This window comes from Adiantum capillus-veneris, chromosome 3 (genome assembly GCF_014529385.1).
Source record: "Adiantum capillus-veneris isolate H3 chromosome 3, ASM1452938v2, whole genome shotgun sequence".
Taxonomy (NCBI): domain Eukaryota; kingdom Viridiplantae; phylum Streptophyta; class Polypodiopsida; order Polypodiales; family Pteridaceae; genus Adiantum; species Adiantum capillus-veneris.
In genome coordinates, this window is record NC_140933.1 from 170,337,740 (window position 1) to 170,360,394 (window position 22,655).

A 22,655-nucleotide genomic window follows, 5' to 3' on the forward strand; every position below is an offset into this window, starting at 1 on the left:
CCATCTTTAGATAGCTGTAGGAAGTTTTCTTTGTAGTTGGCAATCTTCGTGCCCAATTCTTGTGTAGGGTCTACCCATGTCCTCTTAGTATCCAGCTGTATAAGATCCTGACGGATGAATTTATTAATCTCCGTTCGTGTAATTGCCAGTGATGGAGCCACAAGAGAGTATTGGAAGAGAGAGAGAGAGAGAGAGAGAGAGAGAGAGAGAGAGAGAGAGAGAGAGAGAGAGAGAGAGAGAGAGAGAGAGAGAGAGAGAGGGGGAGAGAGGGAAGAGAAGGGGGCACACGGGGGGGGGGGGGGGGGGGGGGATTGTGAGAGGGGAGAGTGGAGTGTAGTTTTTTTTTTTTTTTTTATAAAAGGGAAAGAAAGGGAGAGAGAGGAGTGCTTAGGTGCCCCCCCCAAAAAATAAAAAAAAAACCATGCAAAGCAATAGCGAGGTTTTTTTTTATTTTTTGGGGGGGGCGCCTAAGCACTCCTCTCTCTCCCTTTCTTTCCCTTAAAAAAAAAAAAAAAAACCTACACTCCACTCTCCCCTCTCACAATCCCCCCCCGTGTGCCCAAACCTTCCCTTCCCTTGCGGACCCCTCTACCCCCTTCTCTCTCTCTCTCTCTCTCTCTCTCTCTCTCTCTTCCAATACTCTCTTGTGGCTCCATCACTGGCAATTACACGAACGGAGATTAATAAATTCATCCGTCAGGATCTTATACAGCTGGATACTAAGAGAACATGGGTAGACCCTACACAAGAATTGGGCACGAAGATGGCCGACTACAAGAAAAACTTCCTACAGCTATCTGAAGATGGATTTGTGATTCGCCCGAGCTACATGGATACCCACCTGTCTCATGGTTTGAGATGTGCTATTGGTCAGATTCGTACATCCTCACACCAACTGGAAATTGAATTTGGCAGATTTAGGGGAATCCCACCTGAGAGCAGAATTTGCAAGTTATGCGGAATGGAGCCGGAGACAGAATCCCAGCCATAGTGTGGGCTCTCCATTGCGACTCTCATCACCACAATTTTGGACCATCAAGAATCACTCATCAGCGACACAAATACTACATCACATGTAACTTTGGTCCCATATGTCATACGATAAACAAATCTATCTATCTACCTCTCCCTCCCCCGTTGGCCCCTCTCTCTCTCTCTCTCTCTCTCTCTCTCTCTCTCTCAGTCACCCGAGGGCTTGCAACGCCATCTTGAGGCCTTGGACGAATTCAGCACACACAGGGGGTTGACTGTGAACCTTGGCAAAACCAAGGTCATGATCTTTCACACATCCAGTGCAGTGAGGAGCGCTGCCACCTTCACAGCAGCAGGAGGACAGGTTGATGTAGTCACCTCCTATGTCTACCTTGGCATCACATTCACCAGCCTACCAGGACCCTTCACTATGAGGCAGGCTGCTGCTGACAGGCTCACCCGAGGATATGCAGCTCTGACCATGCTAGAGCGGAGATGCCACCAGGCACACTTTCAGGAGCCCCGCACGAAGGGGTGGCTTTTCGACACCTTAGTCACCCCGGCCCTGATGTACTCGGCGGCAGTATGGGCACCAGGATTGACAGCTGACCAGTGGACACAGCTTGAGAGGCCACAGGTATGTATGATCTCACGCTTGCTCCGCAGCAAGAAGACAGTGCCACATGACATTATTAGAGCCGAGCTCGCCACACCACCTATGGTTGTAGAGGCACTATTCCAGACAATCTGCTTCATCCAGAGGATGAGAGAGCTACCTCCTGACAGACTTACTCGTAGAGCATTTGAGGCAGCTATACAGCTATCAGAGAGTGGGCATGAGAGAGCATGGTACTCACAGGTCAGAGCATGGTTTGAGGGACACGGTCTTGACATGGAGAGCCTACCACCATTCCAGTACGACCCCCACTCACCATCTGTTCACCTCTCTCGCAGTGAGAGGAACTTGGTATTGAGACAGGATCTGTGGCAGCTATACACTAGGAGAGTTTGGGAGTCACCTGGCTTGGGGACGAGGATGTCAGATTACAGAGACCAGTTTCTCACCATATTGTCTGGGGGGTTCATACAGAGACCACGCTATATGGACACATATATGCCACATAGCTCACGGGTGGCGATTGGTCAGTTGAGAGTGGCTTCACACAGGTTAGAGATTGAGATCGGGAGACATACTGGTGTTCCCAGGGAGGAGCGAGTCTGCAGAGCCTGCACAGAGGAGGTGGAGAGTGAGGAGCACTTTGTATGTAGATGCAGAGCATACACTGAGATCAGAGGCAGGTTTGAGGCCTTATTCAGAGGACAGCCCACTCTCCGAGAGATCATGGACTCTCGAGATCAGAGACAGCTTGGACGTTTCTTACTAGAGATACAGAGCCATCGGGACACACTACTACAGCCACGCACAGCTACGCAGACAGAGGGGAGACAGTCGCAGCTCACAGACTTCTTTCAGAGGATTGCCGCCCCTCCCTCACCAGACACTCAGAGGGGAGTGACACTCCCACAGGCGGAGGTGAGCCGAGCTAGACGACGACCACGAGTCACAGGCTACAGGGGCGCGAGCTCCCACCACCGACAGATCGAGGAGATCCGAGCCCGGGAGCGCCGTGCCACTGAGGAGCAAGTAGCTCAGATGAGGGCCGACCCGACAGCTTTCATCCGGGTAGCCTTGGCACCAGCCCCGCCCATGTACCACATCTTACATCCCCCCATTTGTACAGGATGGAGCTAGATAGCTTGATGCATTCTCATGATTGTACTACCTTGAGCATATAGACATGCATATACCCCTAGAGATAGAGCTCCATCCCTCCTCAGATACTCCACTACCTACATTCAGTTCAGTTTTGTATCAGTTTTGGTTCATTTGTCTTTCCGATAGACGGATGACATACACACCATGTACATTTGATTTGTCTCATAGGCCGATTTCGGCCTGACATAGACGTTAAAAATCTTTCTTTCTTTCTTTCTCTCTCTCTCTCTCTCTCTCTCTCTCTCTCTCTCTCCTCTTTCTCTCTCATTTTCCTTTGTACCCATGCATCGTATTATATCCACCAAGACTGTATCAGTTTGGTCTCATATGTCATTTTTACCTTATGAAAATCCTTAATACAACATTTCATTCCATTTCGTTTCATTTGTCTCTAGGGTTGGAGGGACTCTAGGGGGGGATGGTGTGGTGGGAGTAAAGAGAGAGAAAAGGAATAGGGGGTGGGGAGAGAGGTGGTAAGTGGAGGGGGCCAGAGAGAGAGAGAGAGGGATAGGGAGAGCAAGATAGGAGGACATATATATATATATATATATATATATATATATATATATATATATATATATATATATATATATATATATATATATATATATATATATATATAGAGAGAGAGAGAGAGAGAGAGAGAGAGAGAGAGAGAAGGGGGGGGGAAGGATCGGAGCTAGGGAAGAGGGCGGACGTAGAGCAAGAGGTGGGGGCCAGAGAGAGGAAAGAGGTGGGTTGGAGAGAGAGAGAGAGAGAGGGGAATGGGTTGGAGGGATCATGAGAGGGCGAGAAGGGGAGCGGTGAGAGGGTCTTATTTAAAAAAAAAAAAACCAAAGGCACTAGCAAAATCGCTAATGTTTTAGGTTTTTTTAGAGAGACAGAGAGAAAGAGAGGAGAATTTTAACGTTATAGAAAAGTATATATATATATATATATATATATATATATATATAGAGAGAGAGAGAGAGAGAGAGAGAGAGAGAGAGAGAGAGAGAGAGAGAGAGAGAGAGAAGGGGGGGGGGGGGTAGGGGGTGGGAGGGGGAGACAACAAGAGAGAGGGGTGGCGGCAAGAGAGAGACATGCACACAGAGAGAGAGAGAGAGAGAGAGAGAGAGAGAGAGAGAGAGAGAGAGAGAGAGAGAGAGAGAGAGAGAGAGAGAGAGAGAGAGAGAGGTCCTTGGCCCACTCCACTGCAAAGAGGGGCGGCAATTGGCGGTGGTGGTAGGAGTAGGGACGGCACATGGTGGTAGTAAGTTAGCACCGCTAACCACCAGTGGTGGGCTAGGGTGGTGGGTGGTGATGGTTGCTAAGGGGCGACAATGGGAGGTAGTGGTGGTGGGATGGAAAAAAAAAAAAAAAGCTCGCTCCAAAGCTCGCTCCTTAACCGTCCCCCAAGAGATCGCCTCGCGTGTCCAGTCCCCTACGTCTGAGGAGGAGTGGAGGAGGGGTCGGGAGATGAGGCTGTGGGCCCCATCGGGGAGAGAGAGAGGGAACGAGAGGCGGAGGTGGAGGTGGGGGAGGTGGAGGAACTGAAGTGGACGGGGCCTCCTCAGGTGGGTCTTGCTGTAGGGGGTCAAAACGGTTCCTAGTCGAAACCTAGTGCTGCTGAGCTGCAGAAGGTCGGCCACCAGGGGGAGCAGTGGGGCGAGCCGTCCCTTGTCGGCGGCGGCTAGGCACCTGTTGCCTACCGTCAGCTATTTGAGCGTTGGTCTCAGTCAAGGTACCAGCTTGTGTGTCCTGTGTGTCTAGCTGCTGGGTGAGGTGTCTCCAGGACAATCCCAATCTCTGAGCCTATCCTGGACAAGAGTGGTAGGTACTCCCTCCTCAAACCGGGAAAGCAGACGGAGATGGGAAGGTCCGCCTCCTCTACCAAAACGTCTGTAGCTGGATCGAAACCATGCCTCCACTGTCGAAAGTGGGCTCGAACTGCTCTGATGGCCAAGGGACTCATCGCGATGACCTTGGACGCTATCTCGGAGGTCTCGAACTCTATCTGATAGTAGCTCTGTCCGAGGAACCGAACATCCAAGATCTTGTCCACCTCGGCGAGAAGGCGGGCTTCGAGAAGACCGTGCACCTCTCCTCTGGTGCCGAGAATCTTGCAGATGACGGAAGTCGCTTGCAAGCGTTCCACCTCTGTTGCAAGGCTCGCTCTTTGTCGGCGAAAGAGAAAGTCAGATGGTGGGCTCTGCGGGGTCGGCCGAGGGGGCTTCCTAAGAGTCCCTTTGAGGTGAAGCATGAGCCTCCATCAGTGTGTGCTGCCGTGGAGAAAGGGCAAAATGACGATGATGAGAGGTGGCCCTCTTCTGGCCGAGCACGTCATAAGTGCTGACGAATTCAGCCGAGCAAGAGCAAGGGGGAGGGGGTGGGGGTTGCGATGCAGAAAAAGCAGCAGTGCGAGGCTGGGGTGGGCAGGCTGAGGCTCCGCGGGAGGGGGGCTGAGACGTGGCGGGCTGGGGCGGACGCGCTAAGGGCTGACTATGCGCTGTAGCTGCTGCGTGCTGGTGGAGATTGCAGGCAGTGTGCGGGCAGGTCAGGGCAGGGCAAGGCAAGGCAAGGCAGCGCGAGGGAGGCTCAGGGGGGGGGAGAGGGGGGTGCAGAGCGTGTGCAAGGGAATTGGGCGAGGGCAACAGCGAGCGTCAAGTGGCAGATCACCTTTTCTTTCACCACTTCCTTCCCATGTAGAAAAGTTTGCAGCCACCTGCGGATATTTTTGAGCTAACTTGATTGTGTTTTGCAGATAAAATCGTAGACGGTTACTTTTCTTTCGAGAGGGGGGTAGAATCTGGAAGCGCTATCTTGCTCTATCTTTTCTTGGCAGGGCCTGTATGCTTTCAGAAAAGCACACGCTTGAAGCTCTGATACCAGTGAAAAGGGGATTGGCACCACGTGCCAACTGAAAAGAATAGAATTTTAACATTTGAAAGAGCTGAACTCCCGAGATACAGAGTGGTGGAGTTCCACTCCCACACGGCAATGGCCCGTGCCCCTTCCGGTATTTCTTATATTGCTTCCACCAAGTACAACTTTGAGGGTCTTCTCCGGTTCTCCCGCGGGTAGGATGTAGAGAGAGAACCCACAACACTTATTTAAAGACCCTTGGCCTATCCAAAAGCAATTAGATGAAAAGTAAAACTTCTAAAATCATCTGGTCCTGAAGTCAACGCTCAAAGCTGTTAGCATGAATTCCGGGATTTCCATACAGCTTAGGTGGAAAAGGAAATCCGGGATTGTCCGTACAACATGCCATGTCATCAACCTTCATGCAATTTTGAGTGTGTGTGGTTTTGCTGTATATGAGGGTTTTAGGCCCCTCGGCCAAGGTTCTGCAAGTTGGTTGGGTCAAGATTTTTAATTTTAACTCCTTTTTAGTCTTTAGGCCACTTGGCCGGGATCTGTAAGCTAGAAAGTCTTCTTCTTCTTCTCTTGCTTCTTCTGTTAGGGTTTAGGCCCCTAGGTCAAGATCTGCAGGTCGGCCCGCTTCTCGGGGGTTACCACGTCATCAGGTTGTGACAGCCCAAATCCAAACAATTAATTGAAGTGCACTGCGATACTTTACATGATTTCACTAGAGCAAGAGGGTTATATGGTAGCTTCCTTGAGTGGATGAGTCAAAGGTGCAATTTGCATACGTCATCTATGAGGAGGAAGTTACAGTTGCTGTACATTCTCTATGGGCGGATATACTATCTTTTTGAAATGGATTGTCAATAGGACAAACCATCAATGTTTAAGGTACTCTTACACAAAGAAAATTATATGAGAACCAAATGTGCTGCTTGATTTTTCTTATTCAATTTTAGGTTTTGCATACTTTTGGAAGTAAGAACCTAGTGGTAGATGCCCTCTCTAGAAGACCTAAAATATATGCAGTCACTTCAGTATACCGTCAAAAACTACGATCACTTTCTGAGATGTATCAAACAGAGCTTGATTTTTCTGCAGTCAGGGATAAGTTACGGCCTGGAGAGAATGCCTCTCCACAATAGATTCAGGATGTTTATATGTACTGCCAGCATGTTATCTGTATGGCAGGGCCACAAAGATGAACAAGGCATCATCAAGCTTCAGGAGATCAGAGGCTGAGAGAGTGACTCGGAGTTATTCATCCCACCTCGCAAAGTCGAGCATTGGAAGCTCATTATTTATAGTATCTTTTTGGGTGGTGAGCCTTGGAGGACCTTATACTGGCAAGACATAGGCTAGAGCTCTCCTTACATCTGAACATGTGTTTATTAACATTGGATTATACTTATTGGACACGATAATTATCAGCAGTCTAGAAATTCAAGTAAATTGCATTGAAGAGACAAAAATAAATTCAAGACCTCATTCAAGGTGCATGGCTATGTTAGTGGGTATGGGATAGTGTTTGGTCAAAACTATGCATGGTGCCAACTAATGTGCATGTTGTCTAGTGAATGACCACCTGTGATTGGTGCTCAAAGTGGTGCATAAAAGAATGTAATTTGCATACCTATAAATAGCTACGTTGACACACTTAATAATAAAAAGCATAAGTAGGGAGTATTTTATGAAAATATTTCATGAAACCAAAAGGTTTACAGTTATGGTGGGTACATTTTCTGTGGATTCATGGATCAGGACAATGACGCTTGGGTGCATTGACTTCCTTGGAGAACCTATGTATGAAACTATGGCACTTCTTTTACCAAAGATGCATGATGAAGTGCTACCAAATTTGGAGATGAATAAATCTGAATGGAAATCTTTTACCTCAAATGGCTCAGCTCTTGTGGTATTATGTCTGCCTTCATAGCTTTGTAGTTGTAAAAACAGATACTTGACACTGTTCAAGGTGCTGTGTGCTGCCTTTTTCTTTTTTACACTTTAAACTGATTGTAAGTTTGAGTTGTGGTGGATTGGTGTACATTTTTTTATTGTATTTGATTGTTTGTTGATACTTGTAACATTTTGATATACCCTTAATGCTATGACTCCTACATTGGTGTGAAACCTCAAAACAAAAAACTCAGTCAGACAATTAATTTTTTAGGTGCCAAAATTTCTCCATTCTTTGTCCATTTAAATTTTATAAGATTTCACTTGAGCCAAGAAATGAAATGTTATATTAACATTGTAGAAAGGCCAAAATGACCTATGAGACCAAGAGTTGCAACTGTATCAGATGTGATACAATCATCTGAGATAAAGCATAAAAGGAAACATCCTAGATCCTAAAATAATCCCAGCAGGAAAGGTAATGAAGTTGGAAGGCAAGTAGGATACAATCTCATGTTACAAATTGTAGAATGGGGGGATGGAAAGAGAGCTCACTTATTGATCTAGCATTCTCATAGTCTTTGTTTTAGTTGTAGATTTCTAGTATCCTTGCATAAACCCACAAGATCCTTTGGGAAGCTCTATTTTCTACCAGATATAAAACCTTGCAAGGCTATCCTTAGTTGCCGAGTGTTATTACATGCCACCAATTTGTTTGAGGCCTTCCTCCAACAAGCGTCTCCTTGTTTTTCAATCTTGCAACTTCTGGGTTCGACTGCAAACAATATTTCAAGGCAAATGAACAACATGGACATATGATGACTTATTTGTCTCTTTGTCTGATTACAACTTTCCTGACTATTCAGAATTCTCAGCTAACAAAGACCCATATATTACATGCACATATATGCACACATTTTACATAGAGAAAAGTGCATAAATAGACCTCCACACACACAAAACATCGATTAGCAGTTGGAAAATTCAGTGTGGGGAAAATTACAAAAAGTGGAAGCCCCGGAGATGGATGATCAAGAGTGGCAATATGTTCATGGGCGCATACAAGCCGGCAAGATCAATCTGCTAGTCTAGGGGTGAGGCACCAGCCTTCCTAGTAGCGAGTTTCCTTGGGGAGCCGTTTTGACCCTTTGATGCACTAGGTATAGCAAGAAAAGTGTGATGTAATGTGTGCTTTCTAGTGTGGGTGGCTCTCAATGTAGTATGCATGAAATCTCACTCACATACAAGTCAGTACCGAGAGATTAAGCACCACGAATAGCAACCAATGGAAAAAGATTAAGACACAAGACAATAGTGGATAAAATAGGCTTATGAACAATAAACAATAAAGGCAACCACAATAGACTTAGAATCACAAAGTATCAACTACAAGTGTTTGGCTGGGAACACTCTTAGCTTTAGACCAAGAGCCTATAGGGATCATAGCAGCTAAAATACATGTATTTTATTTAAGTACAGTACTCTACGTTTTGAAAAGTTGTGTGTTGCTAAATAAACTTTTTTTCTTATTTTTTTGAGTAATTTCTATGTTTTGAGATTAGGATATTTAATTGTGTGCACTTGATCGTAAGGTTAGGAATTGTAGATCTATTGGAATTATTAAAAGCCATCAGGATCGGACATCTTAAGTCATATGATAGGTGACATTAAGCATGGTGAAGGGGTTGTACCGTTAGTTTGGTAAGAGAGACCGGGAAAGTGATATTCCTGATGCGTCATGTGATGGGTGAAGGGAGCATTAGAAAGGGGATATTGGCAAGAAATTTGAACCGGAAAAGGCAATATGCGTAAAGATGCAAGCACAAGGAAAGTAGATGCTTTTCTGCGAGGAATCTGTGTTTGCATTGCATCTGTGCCTGAGAAATGCATCCAGGGACGCGCGGAATGTGACTGTATAGCATCACTGAGTTTTGTCCAGGTTTACATCTTTTTTAAAAAGTGATCGGCCGCCCAATTAAAATATAAAGAAAGGTTTAATAATAAAAAAACCAGCGTTGGCTCCATATGGCTGAAAATAACCAAGATCGTGCTCTCTCTCTCTCTCTCTCTCTCTCTCTCTCTCTCTCTCTCTCTCTCTGCTCTCAGCAAAACAGTCGCCAGCTGCCCATGCTATTGGAAGCGGTACCCCTCCCAGCCATTCCTGCAGTCGTCAAGAGCCTATAAAAGCAGCCCACACTCTCTCTCAGTCTCCTAGAAGCACCAGCGCTAGCAACAAGGAGCACCTCCGCTGGGAATCTGCAAGTGATCGAGAGAAGCTAGTACACGGAGTTCGTTTTCCAGTACTTGAAGCGACAGGTACTGATTGTAAATTCGCGATACGAGTTGTTGTTTCGTATTTGTGCTTTTGCAGGTACTCCATCACGGAGAAGGAGCAAAGAGACCTCGGCATATACTGAAGGATTCTGGGAACGGAACCGGGAACGGTCCGTAGGGCTTCACACTCTAGGAACAGACGGAAACAGAATTGAGAGCTCGTCTCTAGGGAATTCCGTGCAAGGGAAGGAATCGACCATTGAATTTTATGATTTAGAACAGAGGGGTCACTCCGGTTCTTGTGCTTGTAAAAAGATTCTTCCTAATAAAGATTCTCTCTTGGGGGGGGGGGGAACCAACCCATCTTCACGTTTGTGACAGTGGTATTAGTGCTCGGATTCCTCTTTTTCTTTGCAAAGGAGGAGGATTCCAGAGAGGAACGAGAAGAAGCAACTGAAGAACCGCTAAAGACGAACTTCAACAAGTACAAGTTCAACTCGCGGAATGGCAGCAACTTCTTACGCTGCCGGCTATCCAATAGGCTTTGGAAGGAAACAAGAAGCCGCAAGCAACAGATGCCGATGGGCATCAAGCAAATTCTGCCGATGGTAGCAACCGGCAGGAGGAAGATGCGGAAAGAGGTGCCGAAGCACACAAGGGATCTCCGGTTCAGGGCAAACGGCCTTCTAACAGCAAGGACCAAGAAAAAGAATTGTCTCACTTAATTCAAGGAGTCTATATCTCCTCTCCATCATACTCTCTTGATTCTACCACTACATCTACTTCTCATACAGTATCTAAATCTTCTCCAAAGAAGAAACTCCTACTACGTCCCTGATTCTACTACTACATCTACTTCTCATACAGTATCTAAATCTTCTCCAAAGAAGAAAACTCCTACTACTTCCGTACGTCATACTAAAGAGAAGCCCAAGTTCAAGAAGAATAACCACAAGCGTCACAGTAAGATGCTGGTTTTCAAATCCGATGACAAGGATGTCGAGTTTGACAACTACATCGGACAGAGAGACATCTCCAAGGCACTGTCTATCATCAGGCCAATGGGAACTTCATCGAAACATCCAAGTTGTGTCATGCTGGGATGCATTTCAAGGAGACAGCAAGCAACTGGTGGTTAGCCAAGATTTTGGATGGTACACAAGCCAGAACGTGGGCTCAATTCAAAACCGAGTTTTATGGACAATTTCTTCCGCTCAACTTCGAAAAGGACATTCGGAAGTACAACTTCATCTCTTTGAAAACTGAAGAACGCTTGGGCCTCACATCGGCTCAGCTTGGACCTCCAGTCACTTCAAGATCGGCATTCGAGGGGTTGACTACTAATGCAACTCCTGTGCAAGGACAACTCAATCTTCGGATTGTCGGGTATAAGGACCACAAGTCATGCTTGATGGCACCCATCGGGGGATGTGATATCATCTTGGTTATGCCATGGCTCTACCATATGCAAGTGGTCCAAGATTAAGAAAAGACCCTTGCTTTTGAACATGAGAGCAAGAACAATAAAATTTTCGTTGATGCAAGGGATTGGCTATTCCCTATTGTAAGCCATATCTCCATTAAGAAGGAAATAAAGAAGTGCATTTTTGCTTACTTATCTTCGCACGAGAAAAAGATAAAACTAATGAGGGTTTGCTCTCTAGTTTGGAAATTAAACGTTTCCAATTTCTTGAAAAGTATAAGGATTGTTTCACGGATACTCTGCCGGACAAGCTACGTCCGAAATGCCCGGAAGATCATTGCATTGATCTCGTACCATGTGGCTTTCCCCCAAACAACCCCCTTTACAGGGTAAGTCTTGCTCAGCAAGAGGAAATTTTTGAAGCAAGTCAACGAGCTTCTGGAAAAAGATCTAGTACGACCAAGTACTTCGTCTTATTGCTCTCTCGTCTTACTGGTGCAGAAGAAAGACGGTACGTTTGGAATGTGCATAGACTACCGATCTTTGAACAAGATCACTATCAAGAATCCTTTCCGATTCCACAGATTGATGATATTCTTGATAAGTTGCAGGGTGCAAGCATCTTTAGTCGCATTGACTTAAAGAGCGGGTATCATCATATACGCATAGCCCTTGAGGATGTCCATAAGACTGCCTTTCACACAACCTTTGGACTTTATAAATTTTTGGTATTGCCTTTCGCCTTGACCAATGCTCCGGCCACATTCAATCAAATGATGGATTGAATTTTCAGCCCACACCAAGCTTTTACAGGAGTATTCTTTGATGACATACTCGTCTTATCGAAGAGTGAGAAAGAATATCGGAAGCACTTGGACATGGTGTTTCGAGAATTGCAAAAACATGAGTTGCATGTCAATGCAAAGAAAAGTGAGTTCTTCCTCACGGAGATATACTATCTCGGCCATATAGTCTCGCCCAACCAAGTGAGTATGGATCCCGCCAAGATCCAGGTGGTACAAGATTGGCTAACTCCCACTACGGTACATGATGTACGTAGCTTTTTGGGATTGTGTTCCTATTATCAGAGGTTTATCCGAGGCTTTGCTCAAGTTGCAGGAACTCTCCATGGCCTAACAAGAAAGAAGATCCCTTTCAAATGGGGATTGAGACAACAAGGTGCATTTGACAGGCTTAAGTGTTTATTAAGCCATGAACCTATTTTGATAGTGCCAGACTTAAGGAAACCATTCGAGGTTCATTGTGATGCTTTACGTGATTGCATCGGTGCAGTGCTTAACCAAGAAGCCCATGCAATGGCTTATGAAAGTAGACGGCTTAAGGATGCAAAATTGCATGCCTCGATCTACGCGAGGTAACTTATAGCTGTGATTCACTCCTTATCTACCTGGAAGCATTACCTTCTTGACTGGCAGGAAATCCGAACTGGAAAAAGGAATATGCGTAAAGATGCAAGTAGAAGAATAAAGATGGGTTCTGAGAAACTTTTCTGAAAAGCAGAGTATTTTTAATTGTTTTCCGGTGCTTTCCTGCTAGAAATCTGTGTTTGCATTGCATTTGCGAGTGAGAAGTGCATCCAGGGACGCCTGGAATGTGAATGTATAGCATCAATTTTCAGCTCACTCCATTTTATTGAGTTTTGTCCAGGTTCACATGTCTTTTAAAAAGTGACCGGTCGCCCACTTAAAATATAAAGCACGGGTCAATAAAAAAAACCCAGCACTCCATACGGCCGAAAATAACCAAAATTGTCCGATGCCTCTCTCTCTCTCTCTCTCTCTCTCTCTCTCTCTCTCTCTCTCTCTCTCTCTCTCTCTCTCTCGCAAGAGAGGCATGGCGACTCTTTCATGAGCACTCCCCTCCCCCAATGATTAATTCACCTGATGTGTGGGGCCAATATGCGACATCGTTACATACGGTTCCTGGACAGGAACCCCTTCCAGACCAGAGCCATGCCTAGCTACGAGCACCTTCTTTACCACTGGGATGGTACAGAGGGCCATTGACAGGATGAGGACCGAGAGGGCATATGATCACGACGGTCTAGTAGCGGAGCACTTTATACATGCTAAGGATATGTTGATGGAGGTTCTTGCAGTGTTGTATAATCGTGCCATGTGTGAGGGGTTACCTGAGACTTGGAGGTTGTCTACTATTGTGCCTATCTTCAAGGCAGGGTATCCTACAGAGCCTGGGAACTACCGCACTATTATGGTTAGACACACATTGGCATGGTTGTATGCATCCATTCTTGAGCAGCGCTTGAGTATTTGGGCAGAGGATGAGGTGGTACAGGCAAAGGATGAGGCCGGTTTCAGGAGGGGTTTCTCCACTCTTGATCATATTTTGACATCCAGAGCCATCATTGAGGAGGGCAGGTCACATGGGAGACGGATTTATTGTAGCTTTATGGATTTTCACAAAGCATTTGACATGGTACCAAGATCTCGATTGATGTGCAGACTACAGGAGATGGGGGTGCCCATAGAGTTGATTTGGGGAATTATGGCTTTGACAAATCAGTGATGGGACATGTACGCCCTCCGGAAAGGGTATTTGATTTGGTTCACTCTACTCTATTTGGTATGTATGTTGATGAGGTGTTTGATTACATTGACAGAGAGGGTGACAGAGGGGCCCAGCTGGCAGGGACGTGGATCCCATTGTTGTTATATGCTGATGATATTGTGTTGATATTTGACTCACCAGAGGGTATGCAGTGACATTTGTATGCACTACGCAATTTTTTAGAGGATAGTGGATTGTGTGTAAACCTTGGTAAAACCAAGGTTAAGGTGTTTAACACCACATCACAGTGGATTAGGAAATCAACACCTACTTTCACATATGGTCAGGAGATTGTGGAGTATATAGATGCGTACACTTACCTGGGGGCAGTCTTCACTGGGCCGAGATTTTCTTTGAGAAGAGCAGCAAAGACTAGATTGACTAGAGGTTATGCGGCTTTGGGAGGACTAGAGAGGATGTGTTCACAGGTTCAGTTTCAAGAACCTAGGACAAAGCTATGGCTCTTTGATACCTTGGTTGCATCTACTATGCTATATGGGGTGCAGGTTTGGGGACCTTCTGTAGGCCAGGATGGTTGGAGACGTATGGAGAGGACCTTGGTATCTATGATCTCTCGGGTGATTAGAGCCAAGGCGTCCGTACCACATGATATCATTCGAGCGGAGTTAGCTGTCTCTCCATGGAGATTGAGGCGCTTACCAGATCAGTCTCCTTTGTACACAGCCTATGGGATACTACCAAAGACAGATATGCCAGGCTGGCCCTAGAGTCCTCCAGAAGCTAGCTCTAAAGGGGGATAAATCATGCTGGTATGCACAGATGACATCATGGTTCTAGATACATGGCTTCACCATGGACAAGCTGCCTCGTTTTCAGTACTCTCTACAGGCACCCTTGATATCTCTGACACGGGTGGAGATTACTAGAGTCATTCGTCAGGATCTGATCTAGCTGGACACGACGAGGACATGGATAGAACCGGTACAGGAGTTGGGCACGAAGATGGCTTTCTATAGAGAGCATCTTCTCCACCTCACAGGGGATGGGTTTGTGATTTGACCTAGCTATATGGACACACATCTTTCTCATGGCTTGCGTTGTGCCATTGGCCAAATACGCACATCCTCACATCAGCTCGAGATTGAGACCGACAGATTCAGAGGGATACCAACAGATAGCAGGATATGCTGCTTATGTCATCTAGAGCCAGAGATAGTGTTACATTACATATGTCATTGCACAATGTACTATGAGATACGAGGCCGTTTTCATTGTCTATTCAGGGAGGGTTCTGGGCGTCTATCTAGGGTCATGAGCTATGAGGATCAGACTACACAATGTATTTTGTTTCAGTCCTTTTTGATTCCGGACATGGTATCAGATTTACTATGTTGTAGCGGCTTGGTCTCATAGGTCATTTTGGCCTTTTGAAGACGTTAATATATCATTTCATTTCATTTCTCTCTCCTCTTGCCAAAACAATTGCCCATGCTATTGGAAATGCTTCCCCTCCCTGCTATTCGTGCAGTCGCCAGGAGCCTATAAAAGCAGCCCACACTCTCTCTCAGTCTCCTAGAAGCACCAGCGCTAGCAACAAGGAGCACCTCCGCCGGGAATCTGCAAGTGATTGAGAGAAGCGCGTACACGGAGTTCGTTTTCTCGTACTTGCAGCGAGACAGGTACTTGTTGTGAATTCGCAATATGAGTTGTTGTTTTGTGTTTGTGCTTTTGCAGATTCTCCATCATGGAGAAGGAGCCAAGAGGCATGGGCCTATGCTCAAGGATTCCAGGAGTAGAATCGGAAACGGTCTGTAGGGCTTCACGCTCTAGGAACAGACGAAAACAGAATGGAGAGCTAGTCTCTTGGGAATTTCCAGCAAGGGAAGGAATTGACCATCGAGTCTTATAATTTAGAACAGAGGGGTCACTCTAGTTCTTGTTCTTGTAAAAAGATTCTCCCTAATAAAGATTCTCTCTAAGGGGGGGAACCAACCCATCTTCTGGTCCCAAATACTGTGTCCATCTTCTCCCTCACCTCTTTTGAGTTGGAAGTTTATTTATTTTCAGCTTGTTGATTATTCATGTGTGATCCCGTTTGTGACATTCTGTATGTACTATTGATAAAAAAGGTGGATTCTTTTAGAAGTCAGGGGCTAGGCCTTTTATTGAAGGGCCTTTAAAAAAAGGCTCTGTAAGCCATGCACGTGGATTTGCAGGTTGGTAGACTTGAGTGACGCCGAGTTTAAGTGTACTTTGATTTTCACACATTTTGATTTTCAACGCAAAAAAGTGAGATACCTATACTTGATATTTGCTAGAAAATATATTTAAAAAAAGAAAACGTACTTTATTTTTATCCACGAAATAACATCTTGTACATGTATTATACGCCAAAGTTTAATAGTGCATAGAGGTGTGTAGTGAGACTATGTAAGATTGGACTCTCGATTCAAGACTATTGCCAAGACTAAGGTCAGTGAGACTCATTCATTACATTGATATGATACCCAATATATACAAGAGAAAAATATCTCAAAGGGGCTAACATCCATCTCCACGAAAATGCTCATCAAGTAGCCCAGTCTGTATTATGCTAATAGTCCAGTGGCTAGGTTTGCAAGCCCAATGAGTTGGCCCACTCAGGTCCACTAGTCGAGTGCGTAGAATCTAATCTTGCCACATACTAATACTTTTGTGTCTAGTGTTAGAGGTAGACCTAGTGTTAGGTAGACCCTCCAAAAGACCAGCGTTGTGGTCGGCGCTACAGGTTGCTTGTTGCAAGAACACTTACCATCTTGAGGAGTTTGCAACCAATTGTTGAACTAGGCTGAAATATAGACAAATTGCGATGAGTAGAAATACCAATTTTGATTACTAAAGTACCTTGAGAAGGGTGGTTTGATGGTAGTGCTCAGAAAACTATGACCTTTAATGAATCTTGATTGGCAAAAATCACAAAATCTTGCTTCGGTTTCAAGCTTATCTTGTTAAAATCCAAATAGCTCTTGGCACGTTCAACAAGATGATGGACCGGATTTTCTGCTCGCATCAAGAGTTTGTTGAGACATTCTTCGATGACATGATAGTCTCTTCGAAGCATGAAGAGGAGCATAGGTGTCACTTGACCATTGTGTTCGAAGAGCTATGCAGTCACACGTTACTTGTCAATCCTAAGAAAGTGAATTCTTCTTGGAAGAGATCCACTTTCTTGGCCACATAGTCTCAAAAGATGGTGTCAAAATGGATCCCGCAAAGATCGAAGCTATTAAGACATGGTCAGACTTGAAGACTGTGCACGATGTCAGAAGCTTCTTGGGATTGTGTTCCTACTATAGAAGGTTTATCAGGAATTTTGCAGAGATAGCATCACCTCTTCCCGCTTCGCAGAAGAAAGAGGTCACTTTCAGACATACCCAAAAAGACCAATGTGATATGTGTGGCAGTAGCATTGGAGCAGTGCTAATGCACGATGGACGGATAGTAGCTTATGAAAGCCGAATTTTGCAAGGGCCAGAGAGAACTATGCAAGTCTATGAGAAAGAGCTCTTGGCCGTGATTCATGCGCTTTCTAGCTGGAAGCACTACCTCTTAGGTGCTGATTTTGTTGTCGAAACAGACCATCAGACCTTGCGATACTTCTTGACACAGTCAAAGTTATTTGAAAAGCATATGCGATGGGCAAACATTCTGTCTATGTTCTTCCACTTCGAGATTATGCATGTGGAAGGTAAGAAGAATGTTGTGGCTGATGTGTTATCAAGGAAGCCACAAATTTCAGCTGTGTCAATTTCTTATCATCATGAGCTGGATGACATGAAGGAACAGTATGCTACTGATGATGTTTTTGCAAGGATCTTTGAACAAGTGCAAGAGGAGCAACATCATGAGCACTACCTTCTCAGAGATGATTTTATGATGATGCATGGCAGACTTTGTGTCACTAGGCCATTGCGACATAAGGTCATAGTAGAAAGTCATGTCCCACCGTATGCAGGGCATCGTGGTATTGATGCGACAGTTAAAGCGGTAAAGACATTCTTCTATTGGCCTACCTTGAGGACAGATGTGAATATCTTTGTGCGAGCATGCCTAATTTGCCAAAAGGTCAAGTTTGACAGGCAAAAGGCACCAAGGTTGTTACAACCACTGCCGATTCCGGATAAGCCATGGGAAAGCATTGCTAGGGACTTTATCTTTAATCTTCCAAGAACCCCAACAGGGAATGATGGTATATGTACTATTATCTGCAGGTTCAGCAAGTAGGCCCATTTTATCCAGTTAGGAAGAAGATAAAATCTAATTAGATGGCACGCTTGTTCATGTACAATGTGTTTAAGTACCATGGTATGCCAGAATCAATTGTCAATGATCGTGAATTTCGCATGACAAGTTTGTTTTGGAGAGGATTGTTTGAGAACATGGGCACTACGCTCAAGTTCTTGTCTTCATTTCATCCACAAACGGATAGCAGTCAGAAGAGGTTAATTCTATTGACCTGGATTTGCTAAAATGCTATGTGTCAAATAATAAGGGCAAGTGGGAACAGTATTTGCCTATGCTTGAGTATGCGTACAACAATACGGTGCATTCGTTGACCGGCAAGGCACCTTTTGAGATTGTTGAAGTTGACAAGATCTTTGAGGCAGATCGATATGTTGAGAACATGGATGAAATGTACAAGAATATTAACGTTGCCTTGGAGAAGACTCAAGCAAAGCAGAAAAATGCTGCTGATGGTCACCGTCGTAAATTGCTATTATCACCTGGTGATTGGGTTGTGTTAAGGTTCGAGAAGGCAAGGTTAAAGAAGATGAAGAGCAAGGAACGGTTGTTTTCTAAGCTCAACATGCATTACTATTGGCCTTTTCAAGTGCTTGACAAGATCAACGATGTAGCTTATAGGCTGAAATTGCCTGATGCGTGGAAGATTCACAATGTGTTTCACGTGAGTCTTCTAAGACCCTTCGTGGGTGATGTGCCAGAAGATATGGCAGATGAGGATCAACCAGAAGTTGAGGAACTTGATGAGATCGTGGTACTTGAGCTTGAGCAAGTTTTGGCACATAAGGACAAAAAAGTTAAGGACAAGTTGCAAGGCGCTACTTGTTGAAGTTCAAGAATTATCCACCTATGGATACAAAGTGGATGGAAGAGCATGAACTGTAAGAATCACCAAATGTATTGCAGCTTTACCTTGAAGCCTTCGGGTTACAGCCTACTTATGCCCGAACCCAACGTGTGCAAAGGAGGGGTAATGATAGAGCTAGTACATCAAATGTACATATGAATTCAATGTAATAGATGGAAATGACAAAAATATAAAGGTCTCATTAAGTCATTTGTATTTATGTGTTACAACCTTTCTTGCGGATATGTACGATTATAAAAGAGTGCTAACAACACAAGATCATCAGTGCATGTATTTATGGTATGCAATCGAGGACGTTTGCGATTTCAAGAGGGGGGTATGTCACGAGGACGTGGCAACTGTTAACTATGTCATGAGGACGTGGCAACTGCTAACTTAGTTGGTTTCTTTCCAATGATTTTTGTTTTATTTTTGAGACCCTCTTTTTGAAGTTGCAAATGGTCGGACATTGTATGGCCAATGTGAACGGTAGTTTCACCTGCAGATGGAAAGTTGGTCGGCACTGGAACTCGTATAGTAAAAGGATGTCTAGGCTCAATTCAAGATCATGTAGGTCCCCCCGTCGCACTTAGCAAGTTGGTGGATACTAGGAAGTGAACTCAATAAAGGCATAATGCCAAGGTGGGTTCACTTAAGGAAAGTACCCAACAGTTGGGCCACATTGCATTTTTGGATGCGGTCCCAATGAGGATAGATGGTCAGATGACTAGTGGGAGTCCAACGGAAGCATCCCCTAAAATTTAGGAAACTGTTATTTTGGACCATAAAATCTGTTCGCGTCATTACCTCCGGAATGACAAGGTGAACATTTTAGAACTCTACTGTAAAGTCAGTTGGGCAACCAGTCGGGAGATTTTTAAGCGGCAAGCACGAAACAGGAAATTGCATGTAAGTGTATATGTTCATGGGCGCATACAGGCCGACAAGATCAATCTGCTAGTGTGGGGGTGAGGCAACAACCTTCCCAGCAGTGAGTTTCCATGGTGAACCGTTTTGACCCTTTGATACACTAGGTATAGCAGGAAAAGTGTGATGTGATGTGTGCTTTCTAGTGTGGGTGGCTCTCAATGTAGTATGCATGAAATCTCACTCACATACAAGTCAATACCGAGAGATTAAGACCATGAATAGCAACCAATGGAAAAGATTAAGACACAAGACAATAGTGGATAAAATAGGCTTATGAACAATAAACAATAAAGGCAACCACAATAGACTCAATGCTATGCTGAACCCATAGAATCACAATGTATCAAGTACAAGTGGTTGGCTGGGAACACTCTTAGCTTTAGACCAAGAGCCTATAGGGATCATAGCAGCTAAAATACATGTATTTTATTTAAGTAAAGTATCTGCGTTTAGAAAAGTTGTGTTGCTAAATAAACATTTTTTCTTATTTTTTGAGTAATTTCTATTTTTTGAGATTAGGATATTTAATTGTGTGCACTTGAATCGTAAGGTTAGGAACTGTAGATCTATTGGAATTATTAAAAGCCATCAAGATCGGACAACTTTGATATGTCGTATGATGGGTGACATTAAGCATCACGAAGGGGTTGTACCGTTAGTTTGGTAGGAGAGACCGGAGAAGTGATACTCCTGATGCGTCACGTGATGGGTGACAAGAGCATCACAAAGAGAATATTCCATTGGTCTTGCAGGAAATCCGAACTGGAAAAAGGAATACATGTAAAGACGTAAGCACAAGAATAAAGATGGGTTTTGAGAAGCGTTTTCTAAAAAGCACAAATTTTTTAAATGTTTTTCGGGCATGGTAGATGCTTTCCCACGAGGAATTTGTGTTTGCATTGCATCTGTGCTTGAGAACTGCATCTGGGGATGCCTGGAATAATATTGTATAGCATCACCTAGTTTTGTCCAGGTTCTAATCTTTTTAAAAAAGTGATCGGCCTCCCACTTAATAGGTGGGCAGCCCACTTAAAATATAAAGCAAGGTTTGATAATAAAAAAACTAGTGCTGGCTCCATACGGCTGAAAATAACCAAGATCGTGCTATGCCTCTCTCTCTCTCTCTCTCTCTCTCTCTCTCTCTCTCTCTCTCTCTCTCTCTCTCTCTCTCTCTCTCTCTCTCTCTCTCTCTCTAAAACAGCTGCCATCTGCCCATGCTATGGGAAGCGCTACCCCTCCCTGCTATTCTTGCAGTTTCCAGGAGCCTATAAAAGCAGCCCACGCTCTCTCTTTGTCTCCCAGAAGCACCAGCGCTAGCAGCAAGGAGCACCTCCATATGGAATCTGCAAGTGATCGAGAGAAGCTAGTACATGGAGTTCGTTTTCGCGTACTCAAAGCAACAAGTACCTATTGTAAATTCGTGATACGAGTTGTGGTTTCGTGTTTGTGCTTTTGCAGGTACTCCATCACAGAGACAGAGCAAAGAGACCTGCTCCTATGCTCAGGGATTCCGGGAAGGTAATCGGGAACGATTGGTAGGGCTTCAAGCTCTAGGAACCGATGGAAACAGAATTGAGAGCTCGTCTCTTGGGAATTTCCCGCAAGGGAAGGAATTGACCATTGAGTCTAATGATTTAGAATGGAGGGGTCACTCCGGTTCTTGTGCTTGTAAAAAGATTCTTCCTAATAAAGATTCTCTCTAAGGGGGGGACCAGCCCATCTTATGGTCCCAAATACTGTGTCGATCTTCTCCCTCACCTGAAGGGCCAGGGAAAATTACTTTCTCTACTTAACGTAAGCAAGGATGTCTCTATCTCTTCTCCATCATACTCTCCTGATTATACTACTACATCTACTTCTCATACAGTATCTAAATCTTCTCCAAAGAAGAAAACTCCTACTACTTCCCTATGTATTACGAAAGAGAAGCCCAAGTTCAAGAAGGATAACGTAAGCGTCACTGCAAGATGCGGGTTTTCAAATCCGGTGGCAAGGATGTCAAGTTTGACAACTACATAGGACGGAGAGACATCTCCAAGGCACTGTCTATCATCAAAGAGTTTGAAGTTGCTTTTGCCAACGGGAACTTCACCGAACAATCCAAGTTGTGTCATGTTGGGATGCATCTCAAGGAGACAGCAAGCAAGTGGTGGTTAGCCAAGATTCTTGAAGGTTCACAACCCGGAACGTGGGCTCGATTCAAAACTGAATTTTATGAACAATTTCTTCTGCCCAACTTCGAGAAGGACATTCGGAAGGAATGAAACTGGCTCGCCCAGAAGGAACATGAGAAAGTCGTGACTTATGTTGACAAGTATTGGTCAGTTCTTCTGAAAATTACGCCTTTCATTAAGATTTCCGACGACGAAAAGATGCGAAATTCGAAGTAGGCCTTCAACTACCGCTTCGGAAGAGCATGAAGGTATACCCCTACAACATCGTTTAGCAGATGATGGAGTTGGCAATCATCATCGAGGATCTACATTCCATTGGTACCCCCAGACGTATGGAACATGGCAGGTACCGTGCAAGGCAATGAGCGGTTCATGATGACCATGGCGAGCAAGGCAAAAAGCATCCCTCTGAGGACCTGGATCAACCTAAGAAGCGAGAGGATACCGGAAAATGCCTCAAGTATCTCACACCAAATCAAGTACAAATCTTCAAAAGAGCAAGGAGGGTGCTTCTACTGTGGTGAGAAAGGACACATGAAGACCAACTGCTCTGTTTGGCAGCAATGGCAGGAACAAGCATCTTCGAAGAAGGAACAATTGAAGAAGGAACCTGCTCCACTGTGCACTGATGCATGGTTTTTAGGACCCTGATAGCGGGAAAAAGAGCAGTGCAATCGGGTG

General features: G+C 44.8%; 1 protein-coding gene across 1 annotated transcript in view; it reads left to right on the forward strand.

The window, feature by feature from the left end:
* Window positions 1-22,655, forward strand: part of LOC147462175 (uncharacterized) — a 151,120-nt gene that overhangs the window by 34,208 nt on the left and 94,257 nt on the right. The window contains exon 4 of the mRNA XM_086509580.1: window positions 7,358-7,511. Coding sequence (XP_086365706.1) covers window positions 7,358-7,511 — 154 coding nt within the window. The remainder of the gene's footprint in view (window positions 1-7,357; window positions 7,512-22,655) is intronic.